This window comes from Bombina bombina, chromosome 12 (assembly GCF_027579735.1).
Source record: "Bombina bombina isolate aBomBom1 chromosome 12, aBomBom1.pri, whole genome shotgun sequence".
Lineage (NCBI taxonomy): Eukaryota > Metazoa > Chordata > Amphibia > Anura > Bombinatoridae > Bombina > Bombina bombina.
In genome coordinates this window covers 50,924,626-50,941,342 of record NC_069510.1, presented here as the reverse complement: position 1 = coordinate 50,941,342, position 16,717 = coordinate 50,924,626, and the positions used below count along the sequence as shown (strand labels likewise).

General features: G+C 37.4%; 1 protein-coding gene across 1 annotated transcript in view; it reads left to right on the top strand.

The window, feature by feature from the left end:
• Window positions 1-1,417: 1,417 nt before the first annotated feature.
• Window positions 1,418-16,717, top strand: part of EDF1 (endothelial differentiation related factor 1) — a 32,195-nt gene continuing 16,895 nt past the window's right edge. The window contains exons 1-2 of the mRNA XM_053696184.1: window positions 1,418-1,577; window positions 8,986-9,037. Of these exons, the coding sequence (XP_053552159.1) occupies window positions 1,500-1,577; window positions 8,986-9,037 (130 nt within the window). The 5' untranslated portion in view covers window positions 1,418-1,499. The remainder of the gene's footprint in view (window positions 1,578-8,985; window positions 9,038-16,717) is intronic.

Below are 16,717 nucleotides of genomic sequence, written 5' to 3'. Positions count from 1 at the left end.
CTGATAAGTCAGAAAATAAATATAAAAATATAAACCACTTCACTAATCTATGTGTAGCTTTTTGTAGGGACAGGAGATTACAATGTAGAAAATAGACCATAGTGTCTAGGGACATGGCACAATTAGGGTTGAGAAATATAAATGTTTTTGCTCATTGTATTTTGCATAATCTCTTTTAATAGTTAAAGGGACACTAAACAAAAAATTAAATCTTTTATGATTAAGGTAGAGAATACAATTTTAAACAACATTCCAATTTACTTCTATTATCTAATTTGCTTCATTCTTTAGATATCCTTGTTGAAGAAATAGCAATGCACATGGGTGAGCCAATCACACTAGGTTTCTATGTGCAGCCAATCAGCAGCTACTGAGTCTATCTAGATATGCCTTTCAGCAAAGGATATGAAGAGAATGAAGCAAATTAGATAATAGCAGTAAATTAGAAAGTTGTTTAAAATTGCATGCTCTTTCTAAATCCTGACATAATTTTTTTGGATTTCATGTCCCTTTAAAATGTTTTAGTTCTACACAATACTGATAGTATATATTTATTATTCACAGTAATTTCATATAAATTTATTTTACACTCTGGTGTCACAGGCATAATTATGTATCCTAAAGAAAACAAATAGTGAGTGTTAGTGTACCTGTGTATATTTACTGTATATGTATTTGTGTTTTGGGGGTAAAAAACCATAGTACTTTTGCACAATATGTTTCTGAAAACTGCAAAAACGGATTGTTACTTTGCAGTGGGGCAAATAGATTAGTTGATTTAGGAAGAAGTGATGTACCTCACCATATCCCCTGGGTTACACTTGAGTATTCCCAATGGACAGGACTAGATCCACCAAGTATTCCATAAATACATTTGAAATCCATTTTGTTTTTGGTTTGGTGTGACAAATATCCACTGAGACATATGATTATTGATTATATAAAATGATTATTGTTTATAAACATATAATTACCATAAAATCAGTCAAATAATATATATGTAGATATTTATCATGTGACTGTTATTATGGTAATTATATGTTTATAAACAATAATCATTATTTTATTGTTTTTTTCTATAAGTTTTATTATTAGTATTATTTATAATGAAGGGGTTAACTGAACTTTTTATGAGCCCATGCAGTATTAATGTTACATCAGCCAATGGGCTGCGACTTTGCTCTGTTTCTGTAGCTAATGATATACGCAGCAGAAGTAGATGGGAAGCCAATGAAAATAGATATCTTATCGTCCAATCGGTATGAGGACTTCAGGAAAAACTAGCCAATCCTCACTCACGTTAGACTCAAGCCCAGGTTTTCCAGATCTTTCCTCAAGATTCAGCCTGTAAGAATCGATCGAAGTGTTCAGCCAATTATCGCTCGCAATATAGTGATTGACAGACAGAACTACCAATCCTTGCGCGAGATTTGTGTTGCTTGGTCTCAGTTCCTTGACTCGGTGAGTCAGTGAGAGTGCAGCAATCCAAACTATTAAACATGGCCGAGAGCGACTGGGATACCGTGACCGTGCTGAGAAAGAAAGGACCTACCGCCGCGCAGTCTAAGTCAAAGCAGGTAAAAAAATGGGTCTAGGTGCTTCTGTAGGCGAGCCCAAGAGTCCCTAGGCCTCATATCGGGCTACCCAGGATAAGCTCCTCGAGCTTTCAGGAATCTGGCACACGTGCCTCCTGTAGAATGTGACTAAACAGTTATATCCTCCAGAACACGTGATCAGTCTAAAGAGACACAGACCTCAGTACAAAGTGTAACCATATTTGTTTTATTAACCCCTGGCCTATCTTTATTTGGCTGTGTTTGTACGTGAGGAAATGCTGTTAGGGCCTTACCCTGTAAATATGATACCAGAAATCATATTATTGCTTATTAGGAACTATTATTTTTTTCTGTGTATGTGTTTTGTGCAGGCTCACTTTATTAGTTTGTTACAATGTTTCACGCAATAGTTGGAGACTTTCTCAAGTTACTTTGTAATCCCACAGCCTTTGTCCCATGTAACTACCTAAAGATGATTAATTCAACATAACTAAGCAACTCTAAAAAAAACATTTCAAGACTTAGTCTTAGGCTATTATACTTCCTACATTGACTGATGATTGCACAAGCTCATTTAAATCTGGCCTCTGATTGGCTGCACTAATGGCTGTAAGCCAATGTAACTTTAAAAAAGGCTTTTCAAGGGGTGTGTCCCATAACCACATAATATCTTAAAGGGATACTAAACCCAAATGTTTTCTTTCATGATTCAGATAGAGCATGCAACTTTATAATTTACCCCTATTATCACATTTTCTTTGTTCTTTTGTTATCTTTATTTGAAAAAGCAGGAGTCTAAGCTAAGGAGCTGTCCTATTTTTGGTTCAGAACTCTGGATAGTGCTTGCTGATTGGTGGTTACATTTAGCCACCAGTGAGTGCAACCCAGGTGCTCAACCAAAAATGGGCCGGCTTCAAAGTCTACATTCTTGCTTTTCAAATAAAGATAGCAAGAGAATAAAGAAAAATTGGTAATAGGAAAATTACAAAGTTGCTTAAAATTGCATGCTTTATCTAAATCAGGAAAGAAAAAAATGTGGGTTTAGTGTCCCTTTAAGGGGCACCGTAAACTAAAGATTTTGATTTTTAAACAATCTATCAAGTTAATTCTTTTAACTAAATCAGTATTTTCTTGGTATCCTTTAAAAAGATATACGTATATAGGCTTAGGAGTAGCTATGCACTACTGGGAGCTAGTTGGTGATTATTGGCTGTAAAATAAGCCTATTGCCTCACCCAATGTGTTCAGCTAGGTCCTAGTAGTGCATTCCTGCTTCTGAGGTTTTACATTTTCAACAAAGCAAATTTGATGATGGAAGCAAAATGTAACGTTTACAGTTGCATGCTATTTCTTAAAGGCACAGTAAACACCAGAATTTGCATAACCAACACAGTTATAATAATATACTTTATACCTCTGTGATTACATTGTATCTAAGCCTCTGCAGACTACCCCTTTATTTCAGTTCTTTTGACAGGCATGCATTTTTAGCCAATCAGTGCTGGCTCCTAGGAGCTTCACGTGCCTGAGCTCAATGTTATCTATGTGAAACACATGAACTAACTTCCTCTAGTGGTGAAAAACTGTCAAAATTCTTTCAGATTAGAGGCGGCCTTCAAGGTCTAAGAAACTAGCATATGAACCTCCTAGGTTTAGCTTTCAACTAAGAATACCAAGAGAACAAAGCAAAATTGGTAATACAAGTAAATTGGAAAGTTGTTTAAAATTACATTCTCTTTTTAAATCATGAATTTTTTTTATTTTTTTTTTAACTTGACTGTCCCTTTAATCTGGCTTTACTGTCCCTTTAAATTTTGGCCATCAATATTCTAGTTTTAAATACCTTTTTTTTTTTTTTAACGTTTTTATACGCAGATCTTCTGCAATACACATTCTAACTGATATATACTATGCCAGGGCTTGACAAATGGCAGGGAGCCTTTCATTTTAGATAAGAATCTTGACTTTCATGTTCTCAATACATACCCATAACTTAGTGGCTTCTAAACATATGTACGGCTGACTTATATACTTTGATGTTCCTTTAAAGACAAGCATTTGTTTGCGTTATCTTGAAAATCCATATTAAAACAGAATGTTAACCCAATGAAAACATCAATAGATAATCCGTTAGAACAGTATTTTGCTTGAGCTTTATCTTTGTTAGAGCTATGAAATGCATTGGTGACCTAGTACCTAATGCAGTCCTTAACACTGTCACTGCACTTGGCATATCCATTTTAGGATCTTGGCTTTGAGTATAATCATTAAATATGCTGGCTATCTGCCTAGTATCCTGTCCTATTTTTTTTTTTTATTTATTTATTTTTACCAATGGTTGTATTGCTGAAGCTTCTCATATGTTTGGTAAACATTGTAGTCTCCTGGATACTTGGAACCAGACATTGATAACTCTTCCTTTTGAGTTTTGTGTATTTCAAATAGGTACGGGCTCCTAGCTGATAATTGTAGTGTTCTGATCTTTCATTTGTAGCTAATCTCTTCAAAGAGCAAGGGTTAGGTACTGTTTGAATATCGGGTGTATGGTAATGCATTTCCTTTTTTTTTTTTTTTTTTTTTTTTTTTTTTTTTTTTCCCATGCATCAAATTTAATCAATGCATTGCAAAAGCTTTGCCAATTGTTTTAAATGGCAAACATTTACAATTTGTAGTCCAGTTACACAGCCCTTTTGGTGTTTATAAACCTTGTTCATTTTTTGGATTTCTCTGGAACTTGTTAGACCCTGTTTTGGGTGGAGAATCAGAAAGGTGCCTGGTTATAACCAGCTATTATGAATGATGTATGCCATTTACTTGTTTTGTCATTAGTTCAAGATGAAAAGAATCATAAAAAGCTAAATAAAGGTTGTAAATTATATAGGGGTAATTTTCACAGTCTAGTAGTAGATATATGGAATAGCTTTCCAAAGTTTATCTTATGAATAAATACCATAATGAATGACTGGGTTACATTTAGTTCAGTACTGTCACACATTGAATTGTTGGACTTTATGACAGTTTGAATACATGCAGAAAGAGAAGCAATCTGCCAGGAATGAACAGCGGAGTGACTTAGTACAATTGGGCTAAAAGTAGCTACTGCCAGTTGCAGTAGCTACTTTTAGCCCAATTGTGCTTTTCACAGAGGAGAACTTTCCTTTAGTATAAATATCAGTCTGATCCCGCCTAACAAGGTCAGTTCAGTCTTGAAATACCAGGCAATTCCTCTCTGAAGGGAAATGGCAACCCCAGACAATCGTTTGTGCCTCCTCAGTGAGTTGCAGCCATATCCTTCTAGGCACATTGGGCAAGGAGTCCACGTCTGGTTTGCCCATCACCCTTAGGGAGAGTTTCCCCACATAAAACTTTTTTTTTTTTTTTTTATCCTGAATATTATTCAGATAGAACATTGTATGCTCAGGAGTTGCTGATAGGTGGCTGTACATATATGCCTCATGTTATTGACCCACCAATGAGCTCTATCATCCTCGTGCGGACAGGGCATACATATTCAATCTTGTCTGCCCGGCTTCTCTTGCGTGCAGCAATCCGCTGCCCTCATTTACCGTTACACACAAGCACGCTCCTGGGCAACACGCCCCCTGCCTACGCACAGCCAATCCTGTTCGGGCAGGAGCTGTCAATCTTCCCCTGTCAGAAGACCCCGGGCAAAGGATATCAAGAGAATGAAGCAAATTCGATAATAGAAGTAAATTAGAAAGTTATTTAAAATTGTATGCTCTTTCTAAATCATGAAAGGAAAAAAAATGGGTTTTGTGTCCCTTTTTTAAATTCTCCACCTAAAAGGGGAGAGACGGACTTGGTATGGAATATCTGGCCATTTGGGGAGGCCTGAGAACAGATTTGAAAACCAGTGGTCTAGGTCACTGGTTTTAAAACCTTTCCTCAGACCTCCCTACCAGGCCAGGTTTTGTGGCTATCTGAACTAGAGCACAGGTGAAATAATCAGATAATTAGTAAACATGGTTATTTTAACTGCTCTCACCCAAGGTAATTCTCACAACCTGTTAGGGAGGCCTGAGTAGAGGTTTAAGAACCAGTGGTCTAGGTTAAACTGCCCAAGTCACTGGATGTAAACCCAGCTATCTATGCGTGCCTGGTGAGTCGCATGGGATGTTTACCAAATCTGATCTGACAGTGCAGTCCGGCTGTGGGTTGGAGGTGGTAGATTTCTGTGCTATTTCATATTGGCTTTTGGCAATAAATGTTCTGCTATTTCCTCCATTAATAGTCTGACTGTTTTTTAAACATACAACTCTTAAAGAAACAGTATCCGAGTGGGCAGTGATGTTGCTGGATTCCTTTCTCCACATTGAGTAGGACAGCTCCACTTCTCCATAAAAAGGGACTTTAAGGGACACTGAACCCAAATTTTTTTCTTTCGTGATTCAGATAGAGCAGCAATTTTAAACAACTTTCTAATTTACTCCTATTATCAAATTTTCTTCATTCTCTTGGTATGTTTATTTGAAAAGCAAGAATGTAAGTTTAGATGCCTGCCCATTTTTGGTGAACAAACTGGGTTGTCCTTGCTGATTGGACAGCACCAATATACAAGTGCTGTCCATGGTTCTGAACAAACCATTTGCTGGCTCCTTAGATTAGATGCCTTTTTCAAATAAAGATAGCAAGAGAACAAAAAAAATGAATAGGAGTAAATTAGAAAATTGCTTAAAATTGCATGCTCTATCTGAATCATGCAAGAAAAAATTTGGGTTCAGTGTCTAAGTCAAAATTTAACTTGTGATTCTGATGCAGCATTCAGTTTTAAACAACTTTCCAGGTTACTTATGTTATCAAACTTGCTTAGTTCTTTTTGTATCCTTTTGCTGAAGAGCATACCCAGTTAGACTTGGGGGTAGCAATGCACTGCTGGGAGCTAGCTGATGATTGGTCTGTAAACAGGCAAATGCCTCTTGCCATTGGCTCACTAGATGTGCTCAGCTAGCTCCAAGTAGTGGTCTTTTTTATATTTGCGCTTTTTGAGCCACCAGCTCCTACTGAGCATGTGTAAGAATTCACAGAATATATGTATATTTGTGATAGGCTGATAGCTGTCACATGACATAGGGGCAGTGGAAATAGACATAGCTGAAATTTGTCAGAAAAAAATCTATTTATTTGAAGTTCAGGCTAAGTGCTATTGCATTGTCTTGTTATCCTGCAAATCTACTGTATTTACCGGTCCTTTAGTTTTGTGCGATTGCTGTCTCATGCCAAGCAAACAGGTGTCAAACCTAAACTATATGGAAACATATTAACTGTTTTTGTTTCTTTTTTCCACAATTGAGACAGTGTGTAATCCATTTTGCTGGTAGCTAAGGTGGCTGCACATAAATGCCTTTTGTCATTGGTTCACCAGATATATTCAGCTAACTAAATAGTACATAGCTGCTCCTTCAAAAAAGGATAAGAGAATGAAGCAAATGTTATACTAGAGGTAAATTGGAAATTTGTTTAAAATCACATGCTCTCTATGAATCATGAGATACAATTTGAGTTTCATGTCCCTTTTTAAATGCCTATACACTTTTTTTTTTCTTTCTAATAATTGTACACCAGGAGATATTTTACTTCCTTTTTAGTAATGATTATAATATTGTTATAGGGCCATACTGTGGTGTTGTCATATGCTTTGGAATCTTTGTGCGGTTTATGTTCATTAGCAAAAGAATGTGAGAAAACAAAGCTAGTAAAAAGCGGTCTATCAAGGCCAACTGCTGCAAAAGAGTAGATAAGGGCTAAATTGTGTAGTAGTAAAGACTTGCTCTTGTTATAGTAAATGCAATCAGACTCCTGCATTTTGTTGTGATTTTTCAGTGTCTAACAATGGGTACAACCCTTGCTAACCATTTAGCTGAAATGGTTTACCCTTCAAAATAGGGGAATTGTGAGACAGTGGTAGATGGCGGCTGAATTCGTCTACGTGCCGGATCACCCTAAATATTTGCCATGGCAAAATAGCACTTGGCATTGGTCAAGCCTTGATTAGCAGTAGTTGGCATAACGTTAAAGCAGGGGGTCTACAAATCTGTTTAAAATTGAGGAGCTAATGAGAATATGTAGGAGCCAAGCAGTGGTTTTTATATATACATATATGTAGACTAGAGTAACCCAAAAAGTTAGAAGCCATTGGCTCCCTCGGTTTGTCAAACTCTACATTAAATGGACATGAGTGAAATCTTTAAACTTTCAGGATTCAGATACAGCATTATTAAATAGTGCATAGTTTCTAAGGCACTACCTCCTACTAAGCATGTGCAGGAGTTCACTGCATATATGTAAATGAGTCTGATTGGCTGATGGCTATCACATGATAGAGGACAAGGAAATTAAAGAACTTTGAAACTCGTCAGAAAAAATCTCAACTCAGTTATTACATTCTTCTTATGATGCATTTGTTTGTGCAATTTCGCTGTATTTAAAGAACCACTAAACACAATACCCTATTAAAAAGACATTAGTAGTAGATTTTTTTTTTTTTTTTTTTTTCCTGATGTCAGTTACTTTCCTTCCTAATGCATCATGTGACAGTCATTAGCCAATCTCAAAATGCATATATGTATATTCTGTGAATCTTGCACTTGTTCAGTATGAGCTAGTTCCTCAAACTGTGCTTATAAAAAGATTGAACACATTAAGGTAATGGAAGTGAATTAGAAAGTTGCTTAAAATTGTGTACTCTGAATCAAAGAAGTTTCATTTTGACGTGACTGTCCCTTTTTTATAGTCCATTAAGTACATCGCGTAATTTTAAAAAGTACAGTGTGTTACGGACAGGAAATAATTTAGCTGGGGCTTCTTGCTTATAAAATGAACTACTTGGAGTCAATCGCAATTCCTGGGAGGCATGGCTCCTAAAATTTGAAAGCTCCTCTAACATTTTTGGTTTTGACTTTATTCACCTACATTTTTTTTTTATTTCACCCTCCTAAATTCTGAAATACATTCTTTACCCTCCAGTAATTTATACCACACATGTAAGAGAGAAACATATAAATGCTAACCTTTTTACGTGTGTGTGTATAAAGGGTGTGTAGTGTACCACATTTGTCTAAGTAGTAATGCAAGGAAATCCCCTGCACTTTCACAATAAGTAAAAATACCTAACAGGAAAAAAAGTTAACCCATTCACGCTCTTTGGACATTCCATGCCATCCTAAAAGTGCTGGGCTTTAACGCTGTTAAGATGGCATGGGGCGTCCTGCAGCCTCCCCCTTTGATGCACGCAGGAATCGGACTGGGGGGCATGCGTAGAAGCCAAAGCAATCCCCCATGATATGATCCCAGACTTGAAATCACATGATCGCATCTTTACATCAAGTGTAATTTGAGTACTTATTTTTATGTTATAATGTTGTGTAAAATATTTAAACTCTCATTCTTTTTTGTATCTTTTGTTCTGCAGGCAATTCTAACTGCACAGAGAAAGGGTGAAGATGTAGAAACGTCCAAAAAATGTAAGTTTTTAAAATGAAAACTGTTCTGCATTGCTTGCACAATAATTGGCTTTGCTACAAATTACTTAAAGGGACATTCATCACTTCCCTTAACATTATTTGTGCTAGAAATATAAGAACCGAAGATCCGCCTGCAGTATATCCCTCCTGCCATGCCACCTTCTGTAGTAATCACTTTCGGTAACTTGTGTAATACCGGGTAAATATGGCAGCCGGACTCCCCCACCGTTACGTAGCTGCCTTCTTCTTCAAATCAGAATCCAGTCCTCGGACAGAAATTGCACGCGCGTGCAATTTCTGTCCGAGGACTGGATTCTGATTTGAAGAAGAAGGCAGCTACGTAACGGTGGGGGAGTCCGGCTGCCATATTTACCCGGTATTACACAAGTTACCGAAAGTGATTACTACAGAAGGTGGCATGGCAGGAGGGATATACTGCAGGCGGATCTTCGGTTCTTATATTTCTAGCGCAAATAATAAGGGAAGTATTGAATGTCCCTTTAAAGGGACATTAAACACTAAATAAATGCTAGAATGAAGCATTCTAAGAAAAGTTTTTTTTAGTTTCATTAGCTGTTTAAATATTGACACTATAAGTGTAAAGTTTGATTGTCTATAAAACACTGGGAGCTGCCATGTTGTAACTTAGGTTACCTTCTCTGCTGTGGCCAATTAGAGACAGTTATAAATAGGTCGCTAAAGTGTGCAGCCAAAGGCTATGTGGAATATAACTGTTCTGCACTTCCATTGCTAACAGCAACTGAAAAAAAAAAAATCACAATTTCAGAATGGAATTACAAGAAAAGCGGACAAAATGATGAAAATATATTGCAGAGTTAAAAAAAAAAAAAAAAAGTGTGTGTGATAATTTTATATTATCTCAGTGTTAATAATGTCCATTTAAAGCAGGGATATGGAACCTTGACCCTCTAGATGTTTCAGAACTACATTTCCCATGATGTTCAATTAGACTTCAGAGTGCCTAAGCATCATGGGTAGTGTAGTTCTGAAACATCAGGAGTGCAAAGGTTCCCCATCCTCGCTTTAAAGTGATGGTAAACTTTGAGATGTTTCAAAATCAGGTCCGGAATCTGAGCAATATTTTTATTTATTTTTTTTTTATTAAAGGGACACTGAACCCAAATTTTTTTCTTTCGTGATTCAGATAGAGCATGACATTTTAAGCAACTTTCCAATTTACTCCAATTATCAAATGGTCTTCATTCTCTTGGTATCTTTATTTGAAAAGCAAGAATGTAAGTTTAGATGCCGGCCCATTTTTGTTGAACAACCTTTGTTGTTCTTGCTGATTGGTGGATAAATTCATCCACCAATAAAAAAAAGTGCTGTCCAGAGTTCTTAACCCAAAAAAAAGCTTAGATGCTTTCTTTTTCAAATAAAGATAGCAAGAGAACAAAGAAAAATTAATAATAGGAGTAAATTAGAAAGTTGCTTAAAATTGCATGCTCTATCTGAATCACAAAAGAGAAAATTTGGATTCAGTGCCCCTTTAACTAATTGATCACTTCTAATAAAGATCCACCACTGTAACTTACTTTTTAATCTAGCCGTGCAAGAACAATGTATCCAAAAGAGTTTTCTATTTAAGATAAATTTAAAATCCAAAGGTTATTTATCCTGAAATTGGGATTCATTTTTAGTTATGAGGCTGTATATTTATGGCTGTAATATTTATAATTTTTTGCAATTTAATTCAGCCATTTGTGTTAGGTGAAATAACATCCCACTGAACCCAAACATTTTCTTTTGTGATTCAGATAGAACATGAAATTTTAAGCAACTTTCTAATTTACTCCTATTATCAATTTTTATTTATTCTCTTTGTATCTTTATTTGAAATGCAAGAATGTAAGTTTAGATGCCGGCCCATTTTTGGTGAACAAACTGGGTTGTCCTTGCTGATTGGTGGATAAATTCATCCACCAATAAAAACGCACTGTCCAGAAGTCTGAACCAAAAAAAACCAAACCTTAGATGCCTTTTTCAAATAAAGATAGCAAGAGAACAAAGAAAATTTGATAATAGTCATTTAGAAATTTGAAATTTTGCTTAAATTTGCATGCTCTATCTGAATCGCGAAAGAAAAAATTTGGTTTCAGTGTCCCTTTAATGGATTGTTTCCTACAAGAAAGTATTGGGATATGTCTAGTAGCCATGTAATCCTCTTAGTAAGAGTTTTGGGGACAGTTAGCCTCTAGATGTTGCTCGGAAGCTTCCAATGCCTCCTTCCAGTACTTCATGCTAACCCCCGTCCAGGCATCCAGTGTTACACTGCTTTCCTTTATCCTCTGGTCCCTGTCAGATGGTGAATGGAGGCTGTCGGACCCGGAAGGCAGTGTCTGCTCCACAGCAGAAGACCTCTGAGGGTAATAAGGGCCTGCTTACCTCCTATCAGAGTGGGAGATACTTAGGGCTACTTCATTGTGTAGTGTGGCACTGACATCCCTCATAATAGGGCTCTCTATGGGGTTTATACTTGTATATCTCTTTGAGTGGGATATGTTTGCGGTTCCGAGCAGTCAGGGGCTTTCTTAACCGGCTGTACTCCGGTTTCGACCATGACTTTCAGGCATATGTTTGAGGCTGATCGGCATGATGGTAGTTTTTAGGGCTCTCTGCTTTATTTTCATTATCAGTTTCTGCGAACTTTGTATTATGGGGCGTTTTTTTTTTTGCCACTCTGCACACTTTTTTTTCCGTCTAGCATTCTGGCGGTTGTTCAAATCTTTTCCTCTGAAATCGGATCATTACGGCATAGGTCTCAGCGCCTGGGACAGAGGCGCTGATATTTTTATTTGTTTTAGTAAATTGGGTTTTTTCGGTTGGAAACTTTCCCTTACTAATGAAAGACTCTCAGATTTAAATGTTTTCAGAGGCGATTTCTCCTCCTATCCTTCAATCTGACAAGTGCATGTACTGTACTGAGACCTTTTGTATGTCCCCCTGCACAGTTTTGTTCTGTTTGTTTGACTTCTGTCCTACAATCTCGCTCAAAATATAAGGTACCAAGTCTATTTCCACTGCCTTAACCCCTCAGAGCCCTCTACTTCTCAGGACTCTTTTTATCCCTGATATGACGACACGTTTCCCTCTTTCTCCTGCCAATACAAATGCAGTACCCTGCATACTCAGGGGGTGGTATGCCTCCCTGTCAATTTTGCAGCACAGCTTTAATCAGCGGTTACAGCTGCGTTAAGTGCTTTTCCTGCGTCCGGAAAACGTAAGAGAAAAGCTAATCACATTTCCTTTGACACGAGACTGGTGAGGCCCTTGGAGACCACCTTGGTTAATCTTTCAGATATGCCTGGTGACGATAATTCTTCTGGGAGGCGACAGAGCCTTGCAGCAGTTTATATTTCTATGCCCAAGAATGTTAACCTAGTGCATGGCTTCGGAATGGAAACTCTCTTCTTCCAACTCTTCCTTTGTTAGGGTTGCAGAGCCTGAGGAAGTTCATTTTCGTTTTAGACTTCAACATCTTTGTTTTTTGCTTAAAGGGACAGTATACACTCATTTTCATATAACTGCATGTAATAGACACTACTATAAAGAATAAGATGCACAGATACTGATATAAAAATCCAGTATAAAACAGTTTAAAAACTTACTTAGAAGCTGTCAATTTGGCTCTGTTGAAAAGGTAGCTGGAAAGCCCACTGCAAGTGGCAAATAAGACACTTCCCCCCCCTTCTTTTGCATATGAAAAGACCCTTTACACAAACAGGAGCAAGCTGGAGAAAGTAGCTGACAGTATTCACATAAAACTTTGGGGCTTGGTTAGGAGTCTGAAAATCAGAGCAATGTTATTTAAAAATAAGCAAAACTATACATTTATTTAAAAAAAAAAAACTTTATGGGCTATATAAATAGATCATCTACAAAACATTTATGCAAAGAAAAAATGAGTGTATAATGTCCCTTTAAGGAGGTTTTGTCTACTCCTGGATGTTCCAGAGCCTAAACCGTCTGAAGAACAAAAGATTTCAAAATTTTGACATTTTCTATCAAACCAGAGCTAAGGCACCTGAGGTCTTTCCAGGCCCTGCTAGGTTGGCGGACATTATTTCCAAGTAGTGGGGAAAAAACGTAAATTCCTCCCTTTTTTGGTGGTCTGCGCTATCTCTACCGTGGCTAAGAGGAACTAACTATTCCTTTAGAGACCCTATGTATATAAAGATGGAGGGTTACTTAAGGTGGATGTTTCATCAAATGTGTCTTCTTTTTTAACCGGCAGCGGGTATCACGCCTGTTGCTGTGGCTGCCACCTTTTGGTGTGACTCTTTATCTATCTGATATACTTCTAGTAGAAACTCAGAGGAATTTCAGGATTGGATTAAGGCCCTTAAGACAGCCAATTCCTTTATTTGCTAGCTATGAGAGAAGTGTCTTGCTTCCTTCAATGGACAGAATCCCACAATTGTCACATCTCAGCGATTCATATTCCCGTGGTGGTCAGTTGGGAAGCGGACTTCCTGAGCAGACAATCCTTTCACCCCGGGGAATGGTCTCTCCATGAGGAAGTATCTGCCGAGATGAGATCTCTCAGCTTGGGGGGGGGGGCGGAGATGGATCTGATGGGTTCTCGTCTCAATGCCAAACTACCCAGATACAAGTCAAAATCGAGGTATCCTCAAGCTGGCTTGCTGGACACGTTGGAGGTTCCTTGGAACTTCTATCTAATTTATCTTTTTGTTCCAATTGCTCTCTTTCCTTGAGTGATCGCTCGCATCAAACAGGAGTGTGCATCAGGGATTCTCATTGCTCCGGCTTGGCCACGCAGTACTTGGTTTGCAGACCATGTGAAGATGTCATCTGCTCCCCCTTGGAGGTTACCTTAGCGAGTGGACCTTCTCCATCAGGGTCCTGTTTCTTTACGAAAATGTAGATTCTCTGAGGCTGACTGTGTGTAGATTGAACACTTATTTCTGTCTGAGAGGCTTCTCTGACAGGGTTACTGATACTTTGATTCAGGCCCGTAAGCCGGTTTCTTGACCTATTAACCACAAGGTGTGGGGCGTGCTTATCTCTCGGTGTGAGGAGTGATGTTTTCCCTGGCTTAAGGTTAGGGTCCTTTTTGTATTCTGTTTCTCCAAGAAGGTTTGGAGAAGGACTTGCCGGCCAGTTGCCTTAAGGGGCAGATCTCTGCTCCTTTCTGTTTTGCCCCAATAGAAGTTGGCTGATCTACCAGATGTTCAGGCTCTGGCTAGAATTAGGCCTGTGTTTAAACCTGTTTCTCCCCATTGGATTCTCCTTTGTTCTGCATGTTGTTCAGCAGGCTCCGTTTGGACCTATGCTTTCTATTGACATTAAAGGGACAGTATACTGAAAAATAGTTTTTCGCTTAATGTGTTTACAATTGCTTTTTTTTACCAACTGCAGAGAAAAAAATGTATGAAAAATAGCTTTTTATGTTTTTTTTTTTTTTGTGTATATTAAAGCTTTAATTTTGTGTTTTGAAGCCACAACCTAATAAAATGGGTTGAGCTTGTAGGTATAATCAGATCTCATTACTGTATCACATTGTATACATATACCTGCTTCTTTATCTTTTATCTGTCCATAAAACAATCACCAGTACTTGGAGAGAACAATGGAAAATCAACATTGTATTACCTTCTCTGCTATATCCAACTGGGAGTATAATTTCTTCTACTGGCTGTGTTTACAAAGCTTATCTATAGCTGGGACCTGCGGCCACAAACTTTCAGAATAGGTGGGGATACCATATGCTAAATCAACTATTTCAAATGCCAATATAAGGATAAAGGAGCCACTTGTAAACAATTTAATACACTCCAGCAGGTAAAGTGGATCATTGGGAACAAATTAAAGGGGAGAAAATTTTTTGAGTAAACTGTCCCTTTAAGTTTTTATCCTGGAAAGTGATGTATTTTTTTTTGTTTGTTTTTTTGTTTCTGTTGGCTGTTTATCTGCGTTAGTGTGATCCACCCCTTATCTTATTTTTCATGACAAGGCTGTTTTGTGTACCAAGTTGGGGTTTTTACCTAAGGTTGTCTTTGTGAAATATCAATCAGGAGATTGTAGTGCCTTTTTGTCCTAATCCTTCTCAGGAGTGTTACCAATGACTATCGACAATCCTCTCCTTGTTTGTTCTGTATGCTGGAAAGTGTAGAGGTCAGAAGGCCACTGCGAATACTCCTTACTTTTTGGTTGAGAAGTATCATCCATATGGCATATGTAGAGGCGGGACGACAGCCTCATTCTTTTCATGCAGTGCCTTTATGGTCGATGGATCAGATCTGTAAGGCGGCTACTTGGTCCTCATTACATTTTCAAAGTTTTACAATTTTGATGGGTTTTTGTCTCATCTGAGGCTTCTATTGGTGCCTTCAGTTTAGGTTTACCTGCCTTGATTTGTCCTTTAGCTTGGATATTTTTTTCCAACAGTAATGAATGAATTGGTAGACTCTCACTGCCATTAGACACAATTTATGCTTACCTTATAAATTCTTTTCTTTCTTGCCAGTGAGAGTCCATGAACCTGCCCCGCTGTTCATTATATATATATAATTTTTTTTTTTTTTCTTCCAGCACCTCTATCCCCTAGTGTTTCTCTTCACTTTTCCTTCTCGACTTGAATTACTGGGGAAGTAGGAGGGATACTTATAGCTTTGGCTGGGGTGTCTTTGCCTCCTCCTGGTGGCCAGGTGTTGCCAAAAGTAATGAATGAATTTGTGGACTTTCACTGTCAAGAAAGAATAATTTATCAGGTAAGCATACATTTTGTTTTTTAAACAACTTTCCAGTTTACTTCCATTATCTGTTATTCAATCCAGCTCCTACTGAGCATGTGCAAGATTCACAGGATATACGTATATGCATTTTGTGATGGGCTGATATCTGTCACATGATTGCATTAGGAAGGAAAATGTAACTAACTTTGACATTTCACGAAAAAAAATCTGCTACTCCCATTTGAAATTCAAACTAAGTGCTTTGGCATTGTCTTTTTTGTTATGTATTTGATTGTTCTGTGTTTAGTGGTCTTTTTAGAGGGACATAAACCTCACATTTTTTTATGATTCAGAGCCTACCATTTTAATCAACTTTAAGATTTACTTATATTACCAAATTTGCTTCATTCTCTTGATATCCTTTAAGCCTGGAGTAGCAATGCGCTATTGGGAGCTGGCTGGACACATTGGGTAAGCCAATGACAAGAGGAATACATTTGTAGCCAGCTCTCAATATTGCATTGCTTCTACCTAGGTAGGATACCAAGAGAACAAGTAAATTAGATAATATAAATACATTGGAAAGTTGTTTAAATTTCATGTTTTTTGTTTTTTTATCTGAATCTTGAAAATGTAACTTAAGACTTTACTGCCCCTTTAATCTTATTGTTCCTCTGCAATTCTATGTACACAGAAACAACCCTTCACTAGGTTTCAAGAAGCTCAATGAATAGAAGATTGTTTGGAATGGAATAATCTGCACAAACCTAAATGTGAGGAGGCAGGGGCAAGCAGTAAAAATGAAAGTGAAACCTATGTTATTTTAGTAAAATAAAACTTTATTAAATGTAAATTGTTGTTACTAAGGCAATGGATATTTTTCCCTTCCAATAAAGTACAGGGATAGGGATAGTTCACTTCCAAAATTTTCATATTTATCTATAATGTTATGTAACTAAATCAG